The 15,369-nt window shown below is 33.1% G+C and overlaps 1 protein-coding gene across 2 annotated transcripts in view; it reads left to right on the top strand.

Annotated features, from left to right (window-relative positions):
• The window catches only part of LOC118179332 (uncharacterized), a 45,845-nt gene that overhangs the window by 10,743 nt on the left and 19,733 nt on the right, over positions 1-15,369 (top strand). Inside the window, exon 2 of one of the 2 annotated variants that reach the window (XM_085820043.1) lies at positions 11,229-11,568. In XM_085820043.1, the coding sequence (XP_085676169.1) occupies positions 11,297-11,568 (272 nt within the window). In that variant the 5' untranslated portion in view covers positions 11,229-11,296. The remainder of the gene's footprint in view (positions 1-11,228; positions 11,569-15,369) is intronic. The other variant, XM_085820044.1, reaches the window with a different exon arrangement.

Here is a 15,369-nt window from a genome sequence, read left to right as displayed (position 1 = left end):
GTGAATCGATACAAAATGCCAAAATGAAATTAATAGCCCCTTGGGCTAAAACATAATGTGCCCAAAGAGTCATTTTCTTAATGCTTTGTATGCTGCCTTTATTTACTAAATATCATTTTCTTCACATTTAAACCACCTAAAATTGAATTCAACAGCAACATCACAAAATATTTAAAAATAGCATATGTTTAGAATTTCTGATAAACAGTCTTGCGTACTGGAGATAAAAATATTATTTTCTGTACAGCATTGCTATTGCTCGCTTTGAAATCCTTGAGTTTGTATAGTTAAAAATTTGTTAAAATTTTAAAATCCCCCCTCCCAATGGTGGGCTCTCAGCCAACTTTGACATGGCCGCAATTAAAGCCAGAAATTATGTAGGCACCTAATAGATGTTTCACCTTTGCCTCCTTTGAAGGGATGGACAGTTACAGCCATGCCTTCTCTGGGATTCAAACCCGTGCCCTTCTGTATCACAGTTAGCACTCCTAATCCAGGGTTCGTACAATCCTTAAGAGTCCTTAAAAGTCCTTAGATTTTTTTGAATTGATTTTTGGTCCGTAAAAGTCCTTAATTTTGGCCAAAATCAGCAGAAGGTCCTTAATTTTAATCATCTGAAATTTCTGTCTGTTTTCACAACTGCCATTTTGAGTGTGAATTAGCATTTTGGAGGAATATTTTTGGTGATTCACTGATATATATATGGGTATCTTTTGAATGGGTTCATGAGTTATAATTTGTTTCTATTTCTAATATAAATGATGGGATAACATAGCATAACATAACATTAGTGACACTTCCTTCTTATGAAAAGAAGGAAAAGAGCTTAGGCAATGTTGCCCATTGCTCTTCCACCATTTGATCATTTAAATCAAAGGTTTTAAATGGTAACTTCCGTGAAAGGTAAATAATAAATAAATAGATAAGATCTCAAGCTGACACCAAATATATAGTATCAGCAAAAGATCCCATCTCTAAATTCAGGGTGTTGGTTAAATCGTGAAAACTTCATAATTGGATGAAGAGCCGATTCAATCCCTCCCAAACCACCAAACGCAAACTCTTGACCAAACAAGGGTGCGATGGCGAAAACATTAAATAAATAAATAAGTAAAAATAAATTAATTAATTAAATAAGGAGGGCAGAAGTGCTTTCTCAAGCCAAATGGCCAGGTGGTGTATAAAGATTTGATATCTATTTCTAAATTATATTCCAAAACACAGCTATAAGAGGGAAATCCCTGCATAGTTTCTTTTAGAAAAACAAAAAAAAAAAAAAAAAAAAGAACTCGTAGAGTGTCTCAATGCTTGTTTCTTGTGGTTTCAAATTCACCTTACCTGTAGGTGTTTAGTACAGTCAAAAGTCGTTAGACTCGTCGGGACTTCGGCGATTCCGGATTATCGATTTTTCCGGATTATAGATCATCAGTTTAAATCGCGTAAGATGGCATGCAGAAATTCTAAACTTAAAAATATGAAACTGTAATTTATGAAATAAAGAACAATTATGATCTAAAGGGTATCAAAATTTACAAAAAAAAAAGATTAATATTTATTTGATTACTTTATTAAACATTTCTTTCAATGTAAGTTGTTTAAGTTGCTTCGTTTTATGTGATAATACTTTCTCTTTAATTCTATAAACAGACATAATTTCTTGTTCAGTTACAAAGTTCCGCTGTTCAAGTCCCGTTAATTGCTGTGCCGAGAATACCGACTAACTTGTCAATCGAAATTTTTTCGTTTCCACTAACCTCTCTGTCACATTCTTCATGTCTTTATCCATTTTTTGCAGCAATTCCACTTTTTGTTGGATGGACATCGAAACATACTTTCGTTTTGTACAATCCTTTGGGAGCTCCAGAATCGGAAATTCTATTTGACATAATCGAAAGTTCAAGTTTACTTTTATAGTATTGCTCTTACAGTCTGCAAAAAATAATAGGCCGGATCCAATTCGAAAATTAAGGAACAACACAATCATCAACATTAACTGAAATAGATAATTAGATAATTTTAGCTTATACCGTCCGTTATACATAAAACGCGCACGCGAAAACGTAGTCTGCGCTTGCGCACACGCAAATGCGCGTAAGACCTAGACGAGGTCTTACGCGCACGCGTAAACGCCTATGCGCATGTGTCAACGCGACGCATGCGCAGAAAGTTTTTAGCTTTGAGGTCCGGATTATAGATCATTCCGAATTATGGGTGTCCAAATTAACGACTTTTGACTGTATACATCAGAGGGTCCTTTGTATAGAAGGGCTTGATCAAAGCTAATATAGGGAAACCCAAGGAATTTGTTTCTAGGGACAGAAAGCACTGGACATCGTCCCAGGAAGTGAAAAGGTATTTCTAAATGATGGGATACTCGAGTTTCTAAGCAAGAAGTGAAACATAAGCATTTTGAATTTCATTTTCTCTAATAAAGAACTGTTAAACAACTTTTCACTTTTGAGGATGTGAATTCTTTTATTAAACAGTTCTAAATTTGGCGATTTTAAGATCAGTTTCTTTAGAAACTTTTTAATTCCGAGATCTGAGAATTTTTTAACTATTTTTTTAAAACATTGTAACATTGATTAATTTCATTAAAATAATGGTAATATATTGAAATTATATTTAAAAAGTAGCGTTAAAATAGAACATTTTTATTTTTTGTTGTCATATTATAAAGTTTCATTTTGGCAACTTATTATGCAATATTTTGAATCTGAAAAATAAACAAAGTATAATGCTATAAAGGACAATTTACAAAACAGCTCTTAGCAAAAGCAAAATTAGCTATGTAATTAATTAAAAATGTCTTCTTTTTAATTTTTTCATAGTAAGAGTTTTTCCCATGTAATTGTTTCAGAATATGCATCAGTTTTCTCTATAAAATTAATTTTACACTTTTTTCCTCCCCCCTTTTTTTTTTACCCAAAATATTTTTGCCTTTTTGCTGTTACAGAATTGGTAGGGATAATTTTTCTTTAGGATTTTAGACACTGCAGCTTTGAAAGGAAAGTTTAAAAGGATTTGAAAGCAAGACTCACGATTCTAGAAGATTCGAGAACTATGTGACAAAATGAAAAATGTCTTCATGGTATCAACATGCAATAAATGCATTTTATAGAAAGTTTGTGATGAATTTCTTACTTTTTGGAGAACGTCTGGAAGAACAATGAAAACATAATGTTGCATTTTTCTTTTCTGACACCAATTGTTACGTTTTTCTTCTGACACCAGTTGTTGAGTTATATTTTCTGCCTTCACGTTCGTACGGGGTTCGTGTGGATTTGGAGTGAATAACAACAACACTTAATGAAGTGTCAAAATGCACTTTATTTACCAATATTAATCAGGACAGCTCCAAAACACTTTTACAGTCGTCAAAGATCTACTATACACTCACTGGAACACAGCCTTCAGGCTATTGCAGTGAAGACAGCTTCACTGCAAAGCACCAGATTACAGCTCCCGACTCTGCTCAATCGTTCTCGGAACTCCACGTACTCTCAAGACTCTCCACGCTACAACTCACAATGCACTCGACGACACACAGAGCATAGTTCCCGACTCTTTGGTTCAGTCATTCCTGGAGCTTAACACACTCTCTCGACGATGCACTAACCGTGATACACGAAGAGACTCTTTTGATGCACTCAACGACCCACTCGGCACTCGCTGCCCGGCTGTCAACTCGATCGACTCCACACGAACTGACTAACTCGGGACTAACTATCTCACATTCCCTAGACGAGGCACACACACACACTGACTGCGGACCAACAGGGTTTATATAGCTTTCGGCTTGTGTTCAAGAACATTCCGGGCTAAACCGGTAAGAATTCGTTCCAGAAGGTCCCCCATCCATCTATGGCATATCGCCAATTTAGTCGCCAAATAGGCGATTTCTCGTCAAATGTGGCAACCCTGCCTTCCATTGTCATTTTATGGCAACCCTAAACCTACTTTGCGGGGAAGCTATCTCACTGTGCCTGTACGTTTCGTAACAATAATATTTGAATGTTTTACTTCTGATATTAGTCGTTTTCCTAACATATTTATCTTCCCTTTATTTTCTCTACTTTTCACTAGACACAAGCATGGAAAATATCAAAAATTCTTGTGATCTTATCACATGGGCAGGCATTATAAAAAGGGATTTTTTGGTACTTACGTATTAACGCAACCAGGCCAAAATTCGCATAAATTGCCAAATTTGGCGACCCTACTTACGGCAACCCTACATGTTATACGTAGTTTTGTAAAAAGAGCATGTGGAGATTCATAAAATTTTCCTGCATTTTCGTGCAAATTTTTGTAATGTATTAGCAACTAAACCCTTCTGGTTTCGAATTTGAATAAGTTGCAGAATTATTTTTTCGGCGGAAATCTTTTCGCTATTGCTTTTAGCACTGATTGAAAACCGTATTCGCCATAACCATGTACACGTCGACTTATTTTTACTTAAAAAAACATCCCAGAATTTCACAAAAATGGCATTGCGCACACTCTTGACTTTATCCATGTACACTGCTATTTTCTCATAAATTACAAAAATTTGCAGGAAAATTTTGTGAATCTCCACATGCAAAATAGCTGTGTACATGGATAAAGTCAAGAGTGTGCGCAATGCCATTTTTGTGCAATTCTGGGATGTTTTTTTAAATAAAAATAAGTCGACGTGTACATGGTTATGGCGAATACGGTTTTCAATCAGTGCTAAAAGCAATAACCGAAAGATTTCTGCCGAAAAAATAATTCTGCAACTTATTCAGATTCGAAACCGGAAGGGTTTAATTGCTATTTTATATTTTAAAACAAAATAATATAACAAACTGTATTAAAAATTATCTGTAATTAATAAATGTACATTTTCTTTCTATTCATACTTTTTTACTCAAACTTAAAAATCGCAACAACCTGGTTGCGATAATACGTAAGTACCGATTTTTTTTATTAATAAAGAAATTGAAAACTTACAATTTAAAAGATTGATCTAATATGTCTTAATGCTTCATACACATAGCTGGCACTAGGCATTTCCCACCTGATGCAATCTCTGTGGATCCTAAATTCTGCTGCCTAGTGCCTTTCTAAATTCTGCTTCCAATGCCTGCTCTAAATTCTAAAGGTTTTGCCATTTCTAGATTTTGTTGTTCAGTGTGTCACGAAATTCTAAAAATTCTGCCACATCAGCTCTGTAACCGGCCTTTACCATGTAGATTTCATATTACTAAAATAAAATTAGCCACGTTTTCTGAACATTCTAAATGCATTTAGTATTTCTTAGAACAACAGAAATCTTTAATTAAATCCAAAAATTCTAAAATGAAAAGGAAACATGTTGAAGAAAGAAACTGAGTATATAAAGAAAATTATTCTTCAAAGATATATGCAGTTATTATTATGTAAATTACACAATTGTTTATGACTTCAGCCTTTACTATAATTTCCCATTTCTATTTCCTCATATGATAGAGTTACTGAGCCAAATTAAATTAAAATTAAATTGTATAATCTTTGACCACTAGTCCACATTATTTGAATTTGACTGTTCTTGTTTAATTTCATCACTGTGAGCTGTAATTGATTTTGTTAGCATCAGAACATGCCTTTATGTTATAAGTTCTTTTTAAATAAAAGGCTTATTTAAACCTTTGTCTGATATTGTAGTTACTTTCAGGCATAGCAATAATATGCTTCATGTCTGTCAGGGGTTTTGGACTATATAACTTTTACCAGATCAAGTAAACCCTCATATGTACATTGTGGAGAGGTTTACAAGTTAGGAGATAAAGCACGCAGAATGTAGCGAGAGCAATGGCTTGCATATTGAAACAAATCTGTAATTGTTAGAAAAGATGTTTAAAGAGAAGGAAATCAATATAAACTAGCCAAAATGTCTAGGAAGGCTTCAAATTAAAATGACGGATAAAAATTTATTGAATGTTGCTGTTACAAAACATAAATGTTTTGTAGCTTTTAATGTGTAATTATTCTAATATCGTTTAAGAATCAAAGTCATAAATTACATGTATTTTAAACTGTGAAATGTTATTAGATTTTGATTTTAATTGGGCTTTTTTAACAAATATTGTTAAAAAATAAAATTTAATAGTGTCATGGAAATCCATAATGACTAAGGTTATCAAACTACCTAATTTAATGATTTATAACTAACTGCATATCCTTAAAAATCATCTCTGCATATTAAAGTGAGTTATTGCCTTTCAATAATACACACTTTGGTCACAAGATAAAATATAAAAATTCAAGTAAAACTTATTCTTTGCATCTACTGAGACTTAATACAAAACAACTTATCACCTCTGGTGCTTTAATGCCTTATTGGAACCTTAAAGTATATTAACTGGGTCACAACTCCTCGAACTCTACTTGAAGCTACGACACTAACTGCATCAAACAGAGCCTGACTAACTTTCAACACTTACCAACCCTGCCTACATCAAGCCATTCAGGTTTGTTCTAATCAGCAGGTCTCTCTCTAGACAAGCAGCAGCAATAACATTCAGTCTTTTGGTTCTGAATCATGCTGATTATGATCTTGCATCTCATTTTAACCATTATGCCTTTTGACATAAAATCTACCTGCTACTAAATCTCTAGACTGACCAAGTATGTGACAAAATGAGAAATAAAAAAAAATCAACATAAAGCTAACTGTTAGTAAAACGTAAATGCCACTTAGATTCTTTCAAATATGACCAACTATTATAAGTGTAAAATATTTAATGCTACTTGATAAATTGCATAAAGTTTATTTTATTCTCAAACTTATTAATAATTATGTTCATTAATTCATGTTTAGTAATAATGCATACTACTTAGGGATCTATTTTATTTTTAGGATGATGTTACAAAAGTGAAATTTAAGCTTAGATAATATTTTTAATTGAATTTATTTAGTTCCCATTTGCTCACAGGTCCTTAATTTTTTTCTTTAATGGTCATTAAAAGTACTTAATTTCCGTGTGCAGAAATATGTATGAACCCTGTAATCACTATACCATCTGGGTGGAAGTTTACAAAATATGAGGTAGATAATAAAAAAATGTGAAATTCGGGTGTCACAGTGTTTATGTTCCAGTGAAGGATTACGTTATTCAAAATTTCATGTCTTTAGGTATCGTCTTTTCTTCACAATGCAAGAAACATAGATTTGCAGATTCTTCATTATTTAATTTATTTAAGTATAATACAGGGTGATAATATTTGGTGGCAATAATTTGAAGGGAGGGGGAAAAGGTTATGCATGTAAGTAACAAATGAGAGATTGGAATGATTTGCATTCACAGGCTGTGAAGAAGCTTAACAATTTTAAACTTCCCTTTTTATTAAACTGGTTTAGAGTAGATTGAAGGGTGCCCTTTGTATTATCATGAAGTTATTGTTTCATTCATGGTAACTTGAGTAGTTTAATGTTATGGAAATCCTATTATGACCCTATTGTGTGATTGCAGTAAATTTTGAATTATGGGAAACGATTTGTAAGGGTTTGTGCTGTGTGTTGGTTAGGAAGTACATTGCTTGTTTTGTGGTTTAGATGGTAGAATGTGGTAAGATTAATTTGAAGTTTCGGTAAAAGTATAGTTTAGGGTACCCTTGGCGAAACTTGGCGATTTTTGGCAGTACATGGATATTGATTTTGTGCAATTCTTTGACCCGTTATTTTGGCTTGCGAAGCCAAAATAACAAGACAAACAATTGCACAAACTCGGTATCCATGTGCACATCAACTTATTTTCACTTAAAAAAAACCCCCGAATTGCTCAAAAATGGCATTGTGCCGCAAAAATCACCGTTACACAAAGCCAAAATAACAAGACAAACAATTGCACAAACTCGGTATCCATGTACACATCGACTTATTTTCACTTAAAAAAAAACCCCGAATTGCTCAAAAATGGCATTGCACACTCCTTTGACTTTATCCATGTACACGTCGGCCTATTTTCACTTAAAAAAAAATTGCCGAATTGCACAAACTTGCATTGCGCACTCCCTTTACTTTGTCCATGTACACATCGATATATTTTCACTTAAAAAGTCAAAGGAGCACCAAATTCTACAATATAGGCAAACAAAAAATACATAATCTCAATAAAATGCATTTTAAACCAAACAATAAAATAACATAAAAAAGGAAAAACATGTTATACGTTTAAGCACTGCCAAAAGCAAATATTCACTTACCATGATTTTCGAGTTCGCTTCGTACATCCAGAGTCATGTAGAAATCAAAATATCAATCGTACTCAAATGACTTTTTTCAAACCAGGTGCTCTTTCTGATCGAACGCTTCACATAGTGACCATCTGAACCTTTCTTCCTACAAACCCATTCAAATCCATCTAAACGGTTTTTACGTTCGACTAGATGCATATCCTTCTTACATACAGGGCACTTATAATGGCTACTAAGTAAACCTTCATTTACACACCAGTCAATTAAAGCTCTTTTCTCCTTTCCCTCCAAATCGTACAGAAACTTCAAATTAATCTTACTATATTCGGCCATTCTACTGTCTAAAGAATCAAACCAACACACACCACAAAAACGCTTACAAAACATCCCATGATTCAAAATTTCTCAGAATCATGCACCCGATTACGTCACAATAGGGTTTCCATAACATTCAACTACTCAGGCCACCATAAATGAAAGAACAACTTGGCGATAAATCAAACAACAACCCGAAGTTTCTGTACGATTTGGAACGAAAGGATAAAAGAGCATTAATTGAGTGGCGTATAAATGGAAGGTTTACTGAGAAGTCATTATGAGTGTCCTGTTTGTAGGAAGGAAATGGCATGGTCAAATGTTGGAGCATACCGGCGCTATGGAGGATATTTTTTATGCTTATTTTTGTGAATTTATGTGGCATCGCCAACATACAGATTCTAGTTTAGATAATTTTAGGAAGTTTTCGGATTCTGTTAAGGAATTTTGTTTAACTGAAGAAAGGGAAGGTAAATGGATATTTCCTTTGTGTAGTGCTAAGATGACTTTCCCTTTTTATGTTGATTACTTGATTTAAAATGTAGCTTATTGAGATTATAGATTTTTTGTTGTCTGCTCCCTTGACTTTGTAAGTGAATATAAATCAATGTGTACATGGACAAAGTCAAGGGAGTGTACAGTGCCAAATTTGTGAAATTCTCTTATTTTTTTTTTAAGTGAAAATAGGTCGATGTGTACATGGATAATGTCAAGGGAGTGTGCAATGCTCTGATGTTTTTTTAAGTGAAAATACGTCGATGTGTACATGGATACCGAGTTTGTGCAATTCTTTAACTTGTTATTTTGTCTTTCTGTAGTGGCGATTTTTGCACTATTTTTGGTGCAAAAATTGCCACTACACAAAGCCAAAATAACAAGTCAAAAAATTGCACAAACTCGGTATCTATGTACCACCAAAACTCGCCAATGTTCGCCAAGGGGCACCCATATATATATTTTTACCTTAAACTGGTTGTATGCTGTATATCTTAATTGAAAAATGCATATGAAGAATCTTTTTACAATTTTCTTTTATGTGCAGCTGTTCAGAAACCAAGGGTCTATATGTTAGGTAGCCCATTTATCGCCAAGTTATTATTTCATTTATCACCAAATTGTTGTTTCATTTGTGGTAACCTGAGTAGTTGATTGTTATGGAAACCCTATTATGACGTAATTGGTACTGTGATTGGGGGGAATTTGACTGACTGGAAAATATTTATAGTGGCTTTTAAATATTTGTTAACCATTTGATGTCAGTTAGGAAGTACGTTGCTTATTTTGTGCTGTACACCATAAAATGGCTGTATGTGATGAGATTAATCTGAAGTTTCTGTACGATTTAGAACAAAAGGAAAAAAAGCATTAATTGACTGGTGTGTAAATGAAGGTTTACTTAGTAGTCATTATAAGTGTTCTGTTTTTACAAAGAAAATGCTTATGGTTGAATGTAAAGCTCGTTCAGATGGCTTCGAATGGGTATGTCGCAGGAAAGGTTTATGCATGAAATGCCTCCAACGGTCCGGCACTATGGGGGATATTTTTTACTCCTATTTTTGTGAATTTATGTGGTGATGGCAGTATACATATTCTAGTTCATATAATTTTAAAATAATAATGCGAAATCATGTTTTTCCTTTTTTATGCTATTTCATTGCATGATTTAAAATTCAATTTATTGAGCTTTGATGGGCTACAGGTTTTGTTCAATTTTGGTGATGAGTAACTTTGTTTTAACATTATATGACATCATTATTCTCCTGATTTTTTTTTTTTTTAAGTGAAAATAGATCGATGTGTACATGGGCAAAGTCAGAGGAGTGTGGAATGCCGAGTTTGTGCAATTCTCTGATTTTTTTTTAAGTGAAAATAGATCGATGTGTACATGGACACCAAGTTTGTGCAATTCTTTGACTTGTAATTTGGTTTTATGTAGCGGCCATCTTGAAATTGTGCCTTGCTGACCAGTTGCCAATTTTCACCGACGGGCACCCTGAAATATATTTTTATCAAGGAAGTTGTAAAGTTGGCAGTTTGGGATATCAGAATAATTAATAGTTGGTAAAAAATAGTTACTTTAGCTCACTTTATTTTAGTTGAATTATTCGTGCTTTGAACTTCTTTTTTACACTATTTTGACTATTATTAATAACACTTATCAAAAGAGGACAACATCTTTTCTATCACTTACTGCAGAATGATGCTTGACAGAATCTAAGAGTCAATGGCTAATTTTGGCATTCTAATTTTGAAGAAACTTAGTATATCAATGAACATTTTGCGATGTTAATATCATAAGCCAAGAAACCATAAGCAATAAACAAGTCTTGGCTATAGGAGTTTGATCAAGTTGTTCCTGTCTTGATAAAACAGTATTGGCATTTCCCCTTTAGATTTCACATATTTAATGACAAATTTTTTCCCTTGCATTCAAAAAATAAACAACAGTTTGTATTTTCCAGCAGCTTCATTAACATTTTAAACATTCAGAACATTGGGTGAACATAATTTAATTTTTTCCAAATGGTATTTGTGGTTTGTCAAAAGGCAAAAGAATTCAGCCCATAAATGCTGAGTTATGACCACAGGGCAGCAGTGCCTTTATTTGTTAATAAACTTACTTTCTGTATTCTTATATTTTAACTGTTGAATAGCTATCAGATATGTATTCGAAAAATGTAAACAAATGAAAATTTCAAAGAACCAATTTTCAGTTTCAGGAATGAAGTTTTTATTAAAGTGGCAACTTAAAAAAATAAAAAGGTTTTAGCAGAAATCAGCCATGGAAAATCAAATAAAGCAAAAAATTGAAGAATGTTTCAAAGAGCTGCTAAGGATGTTACCTAAAGAACTAAGGAAATACATTTCCGCTGTTGAAACTGGGCAAAATCATTTAACATTGCTGATTGCTCACACAGCTCATTATAAACATGCTAAATCTTCAAATATTGAAAATACTGAAATCTTTCAGAAGAATCCTGGCATCCAATTAAAGCTTCTGCATAACATCAGCCTTGAAATTGATGATGAAGAAAACATGATTTCAACAGTATTGTAAGTACAGTTATTTGTAGAATATCCAGTTATTATAGTTTCATTTTCATACTTCAATGCCTGTTATTTATATGCCATTATTACATGTAATAAATATCCTTCTCGTGGGACAGTAGAAATTAATGGAGCGTAAAAAGAACAGTTTAAAGAACATAAAGCATACTAATGGAAAATGCATGTACTGCTTAAATCAGCCAAGGTTCTTTAATACATCAAAGGTTAGGTCAAAAACAGAGAAACATTGCCATTAGTTGCTAGTAGTGGTGTCACTCGGGTGACAACCACATCAGTCGATACATCTACTGAATGATTTCAGTAATCGAAAAAATGTAAAGAAAACTCATCATTTTATAAATAGTAGGGAACTACTCTTATATGCGCCCTCAGGTCGCTGGCAAGAAACTCCACGGTGTCATAGTACTATCTAAATTTTTTGTCTGCATTTCAAACATTAAGCTTAAAATGTCTCCAAAAATGTGGTTTTCACACATACAAAAACACGTTTTGAACACACAATTTAAGCTAAAAATCCGAAGCAAAAACGTAAAGTTTCTAACCAAAAATATTTGACAAGAATCCATGTACACATTGATATCTTTTAACTTAACATCTACGAATTGCACAATTTAGGCAGTGAAAGAATCTACGAACTACGCACACCTCGCTTTAATAAATTAACATAACAACAATAAATTTCAAAGAATACCATTAACACCACATTCTGTTTAAACTTTAAAAAAATCTACGAGATGCACACGGCATTGTGCACAAATCAACAAAATAAACTAAAATAAATTACAAACAATTCAAATAATAACAGAAATTCATAGTAAAAAAACAATGAACATAACATTCTACAAAATAAAAACAATAAAATAAAATGCACTTACCATAATACATACGCGAATAAAATTTCGCCAGTCGTGCAACGTCTGTCAACAAAAGTGCCACAATTTTGCTATATCACATGTCTTTCTGCGATTCAAAATTTTGAAAGTAATGATAAAAACTTCTTCCAAAGATAACTTACTACACGAAAACCACAATCCAAATTTTAAACTACGCTGACAGCCGCATACTTTAACAGCAACCATTTGACTGCAAACCCACGCAAGTCTATCAGAAACACCATTCTTCATCCGATTTCTCATATCAGCTCAGCGTTTTGAACATGCCAAACTCTGTTTTAAAAGTCCTGACTCCCACAGAAATTCCAAAAATGCACTTCTATCTCCATAAACACACCCGTGAACAAAAGACTCGTTAAACCTTTAAATACTAAATTTACTTTTCACACAATCTAAAATACGTGACTGAAATCTTGCCACCACGTCTCTAAGTTTCAACGTCAAAAGGGTTGCCATACAAACAGCATCGTCCACCAAACCATCCCACAGCACGGAATCGCGCCAAAAACCACTGCAGAACATATATCGCCACATTTGGTGATCTTAGGGCGCATATAAAAGTAGAGCCAATAGTAGATATAATAACATATTTGAGTACTTTTCCGTTTTGCCAGCGCAAGCGATAAAGTCGCCAATTGATGCCAAACAGAATATCCTCACTGGTTACCTTTTACACCTCATTTTCAAAACAATTTGCAGCCATTTCTTATCAAATTGATTGTTTCTTTCAAAACTGGCATACAGTTACATAGAATTTTTACCCAGATAGTTCAATTTTATGCCCTAAGGCCATTCGTGGTAGTTAAGTTAATTAAGATACAATCACACTGCTCACCTGAATGCGAAAATATAGAAAAGGCACAGTCAAGAGTTAAATTCATCAATCTAATAAGAATGCACTAGCGAAGTAAAGCACTGCGATCTTACATAATTTCTGAATAAGTTATTTGTACAAATTGAAATAATTCTTGCATTTACGCTAGTATTCTGAATTAAGATTTAACTTGAAATTAATGTAAATAATAACTGAGAGAATTAGATTTTTGTAGCGTAGCTTACGTGAGATGAGATCACTTGGGGTCACGTGACATGAACCGCCGAATCAGGATGTTGATCATGAAAGCATAGTACATTCTTAAATTAATGTCTTTTTACAAATTTGTTGTCTTTATTTATTGGCTTTTACAAAATTTTAAACGATATTAAAATGTTTATGCCTTTAAAATAAATAATAAAAAAAAAAAAAAAATCCTTAGAACTAACATTTGTTAACATTTTTTATGTGTATATTGCTGCCAATAAACTCTGCTTGGCGAGATTTGCGCCAGTGAAATGAAAAAGTACCCATATTTGAAATACCAGGTACAGTAAAAAAGTCTTTAATCCGGACTCGTCGGGACATCGGCGATTCCAGATTATCGATTTTTCCGTATTATAGATCATCAGTTTAAATCTGGTAAGATGGCAGGCAGAAATTATAAAATTAAAAATATGAAACCGTAATTTATGAAATAAAGAGCAATTATGATCTAAAGGGTATCAAAATTTACAAAAAAAATCTTAATATTTATTTGTTTACTTTATTAAACATTTCTTTCAACGCGCGCATGCGTCGAGCATACATTACGCATAGTCGAAATTAGAAAATTGCAACCAGAGAACTATTTCATTTGTATTCGTGATATTTATAATGACGAGGAATTTGATTTAAATCATATCAAAGACAGAGTACATCAAGAATGCTACATTTAGTAAGGAATTATAAGCCGAATAAAATAAAAATATCTGCCCTGAAGATAAGGATAGTACTGACAGATCAACTTCCAGTTCATAGCGCGCCGCGACGTTCCCCTCCCCCGCAGAGGAGCGTGAAATTGATAAACAGATTTCGGAATGGTTAGAGAAACAAAGGATATGCCCTTATCCATACTTTGCAGCAATACCACTTTTTGTTTGATGGACATTGATTTGTTTTTTGTTTGATGGACATGATACTTTCGCTGTTTGATGGACATGATACTTTCGCTTTGTAGATCCTTTGGCAGCTCCAGCATCGGAAATTCTATTTGACATAATCGAAAGTTCAAGCTTACTTTTATAAAATTGCTCCAACAGTCTGCAAAAAATAATAAGCCAGATCCAATTCAAAGATTAAGGAACAATGCAATCTGCAACATTAACTGAAATAGATAATTAGATAATTTTAGCTTTGCTTGTACCGTCCGTTATACATTAAACGTGCATGCGTAAAGGTATTACGTGCATGCGCATAATGTGTTGACGCATGCGCAGAAAGTTTGTAGCTTTGAGGTCCGGATTATAGATCATTCTGGATTATGGATGTCCGGCTTAACGACTTTTGACTGTATATACTTTTCAATTAAAATTTTATTACCACTAATATTTATTGTAAACCCAGAATACGTATTTAATGCTAAAATAATTGTAAACATTACCTCTTTTTCTTACAGGAAAGCATTAGAATATGAATAAAGATATTTCAGTTTATTAAGGAAACAAATTATTGTAAAACAAGGTATTTTTCGATATTCATACGTTATATAGTCTGCACTTGATTTAAATAAGCCTTGTTGAATATAATGCATGAAAGCAGAATTGCAGAAACTATGGTAATAACATAATAAAAATGAATTTGACATTTCCTGAGAAAATACATGATTGTGATTTTCAGTTTAATTTACAGAACTTTAACAAAAAATATATCAAAGGATTTGAATCATCAAATTTATATTTAATAAATATAAAATTCTACAAATTCCTTAATGACATGTCACTATGCATTTTAATCGATTATCACATTATTTTTAAAGTACTTATATTATGCATTTCAAATTTCAGCTGAAGTGCTTATATTTTCAGTATTATCTAAAAG

The sequence above is a fragment of the Stegodyphus dumicola genome, chromosome 7, assembly GCF_044657685.1.
Source record: "Stegodyphus dumicola isolate Sdum_Otavi_A_Nest chromosome 7, ASM4465768v1".
Lineage (NCBI taxonomy): Eukaryota > Metazoa > Arthropoda > Arachnida > Araneae > Eresidae > Stegodyphus > Stegodyphus dumicola.
The sequence above is the reverse complement of the archived record's forward strand: the minus strand, read 5'-3'. Positions and strand labels throughout refer to the sequence as shown.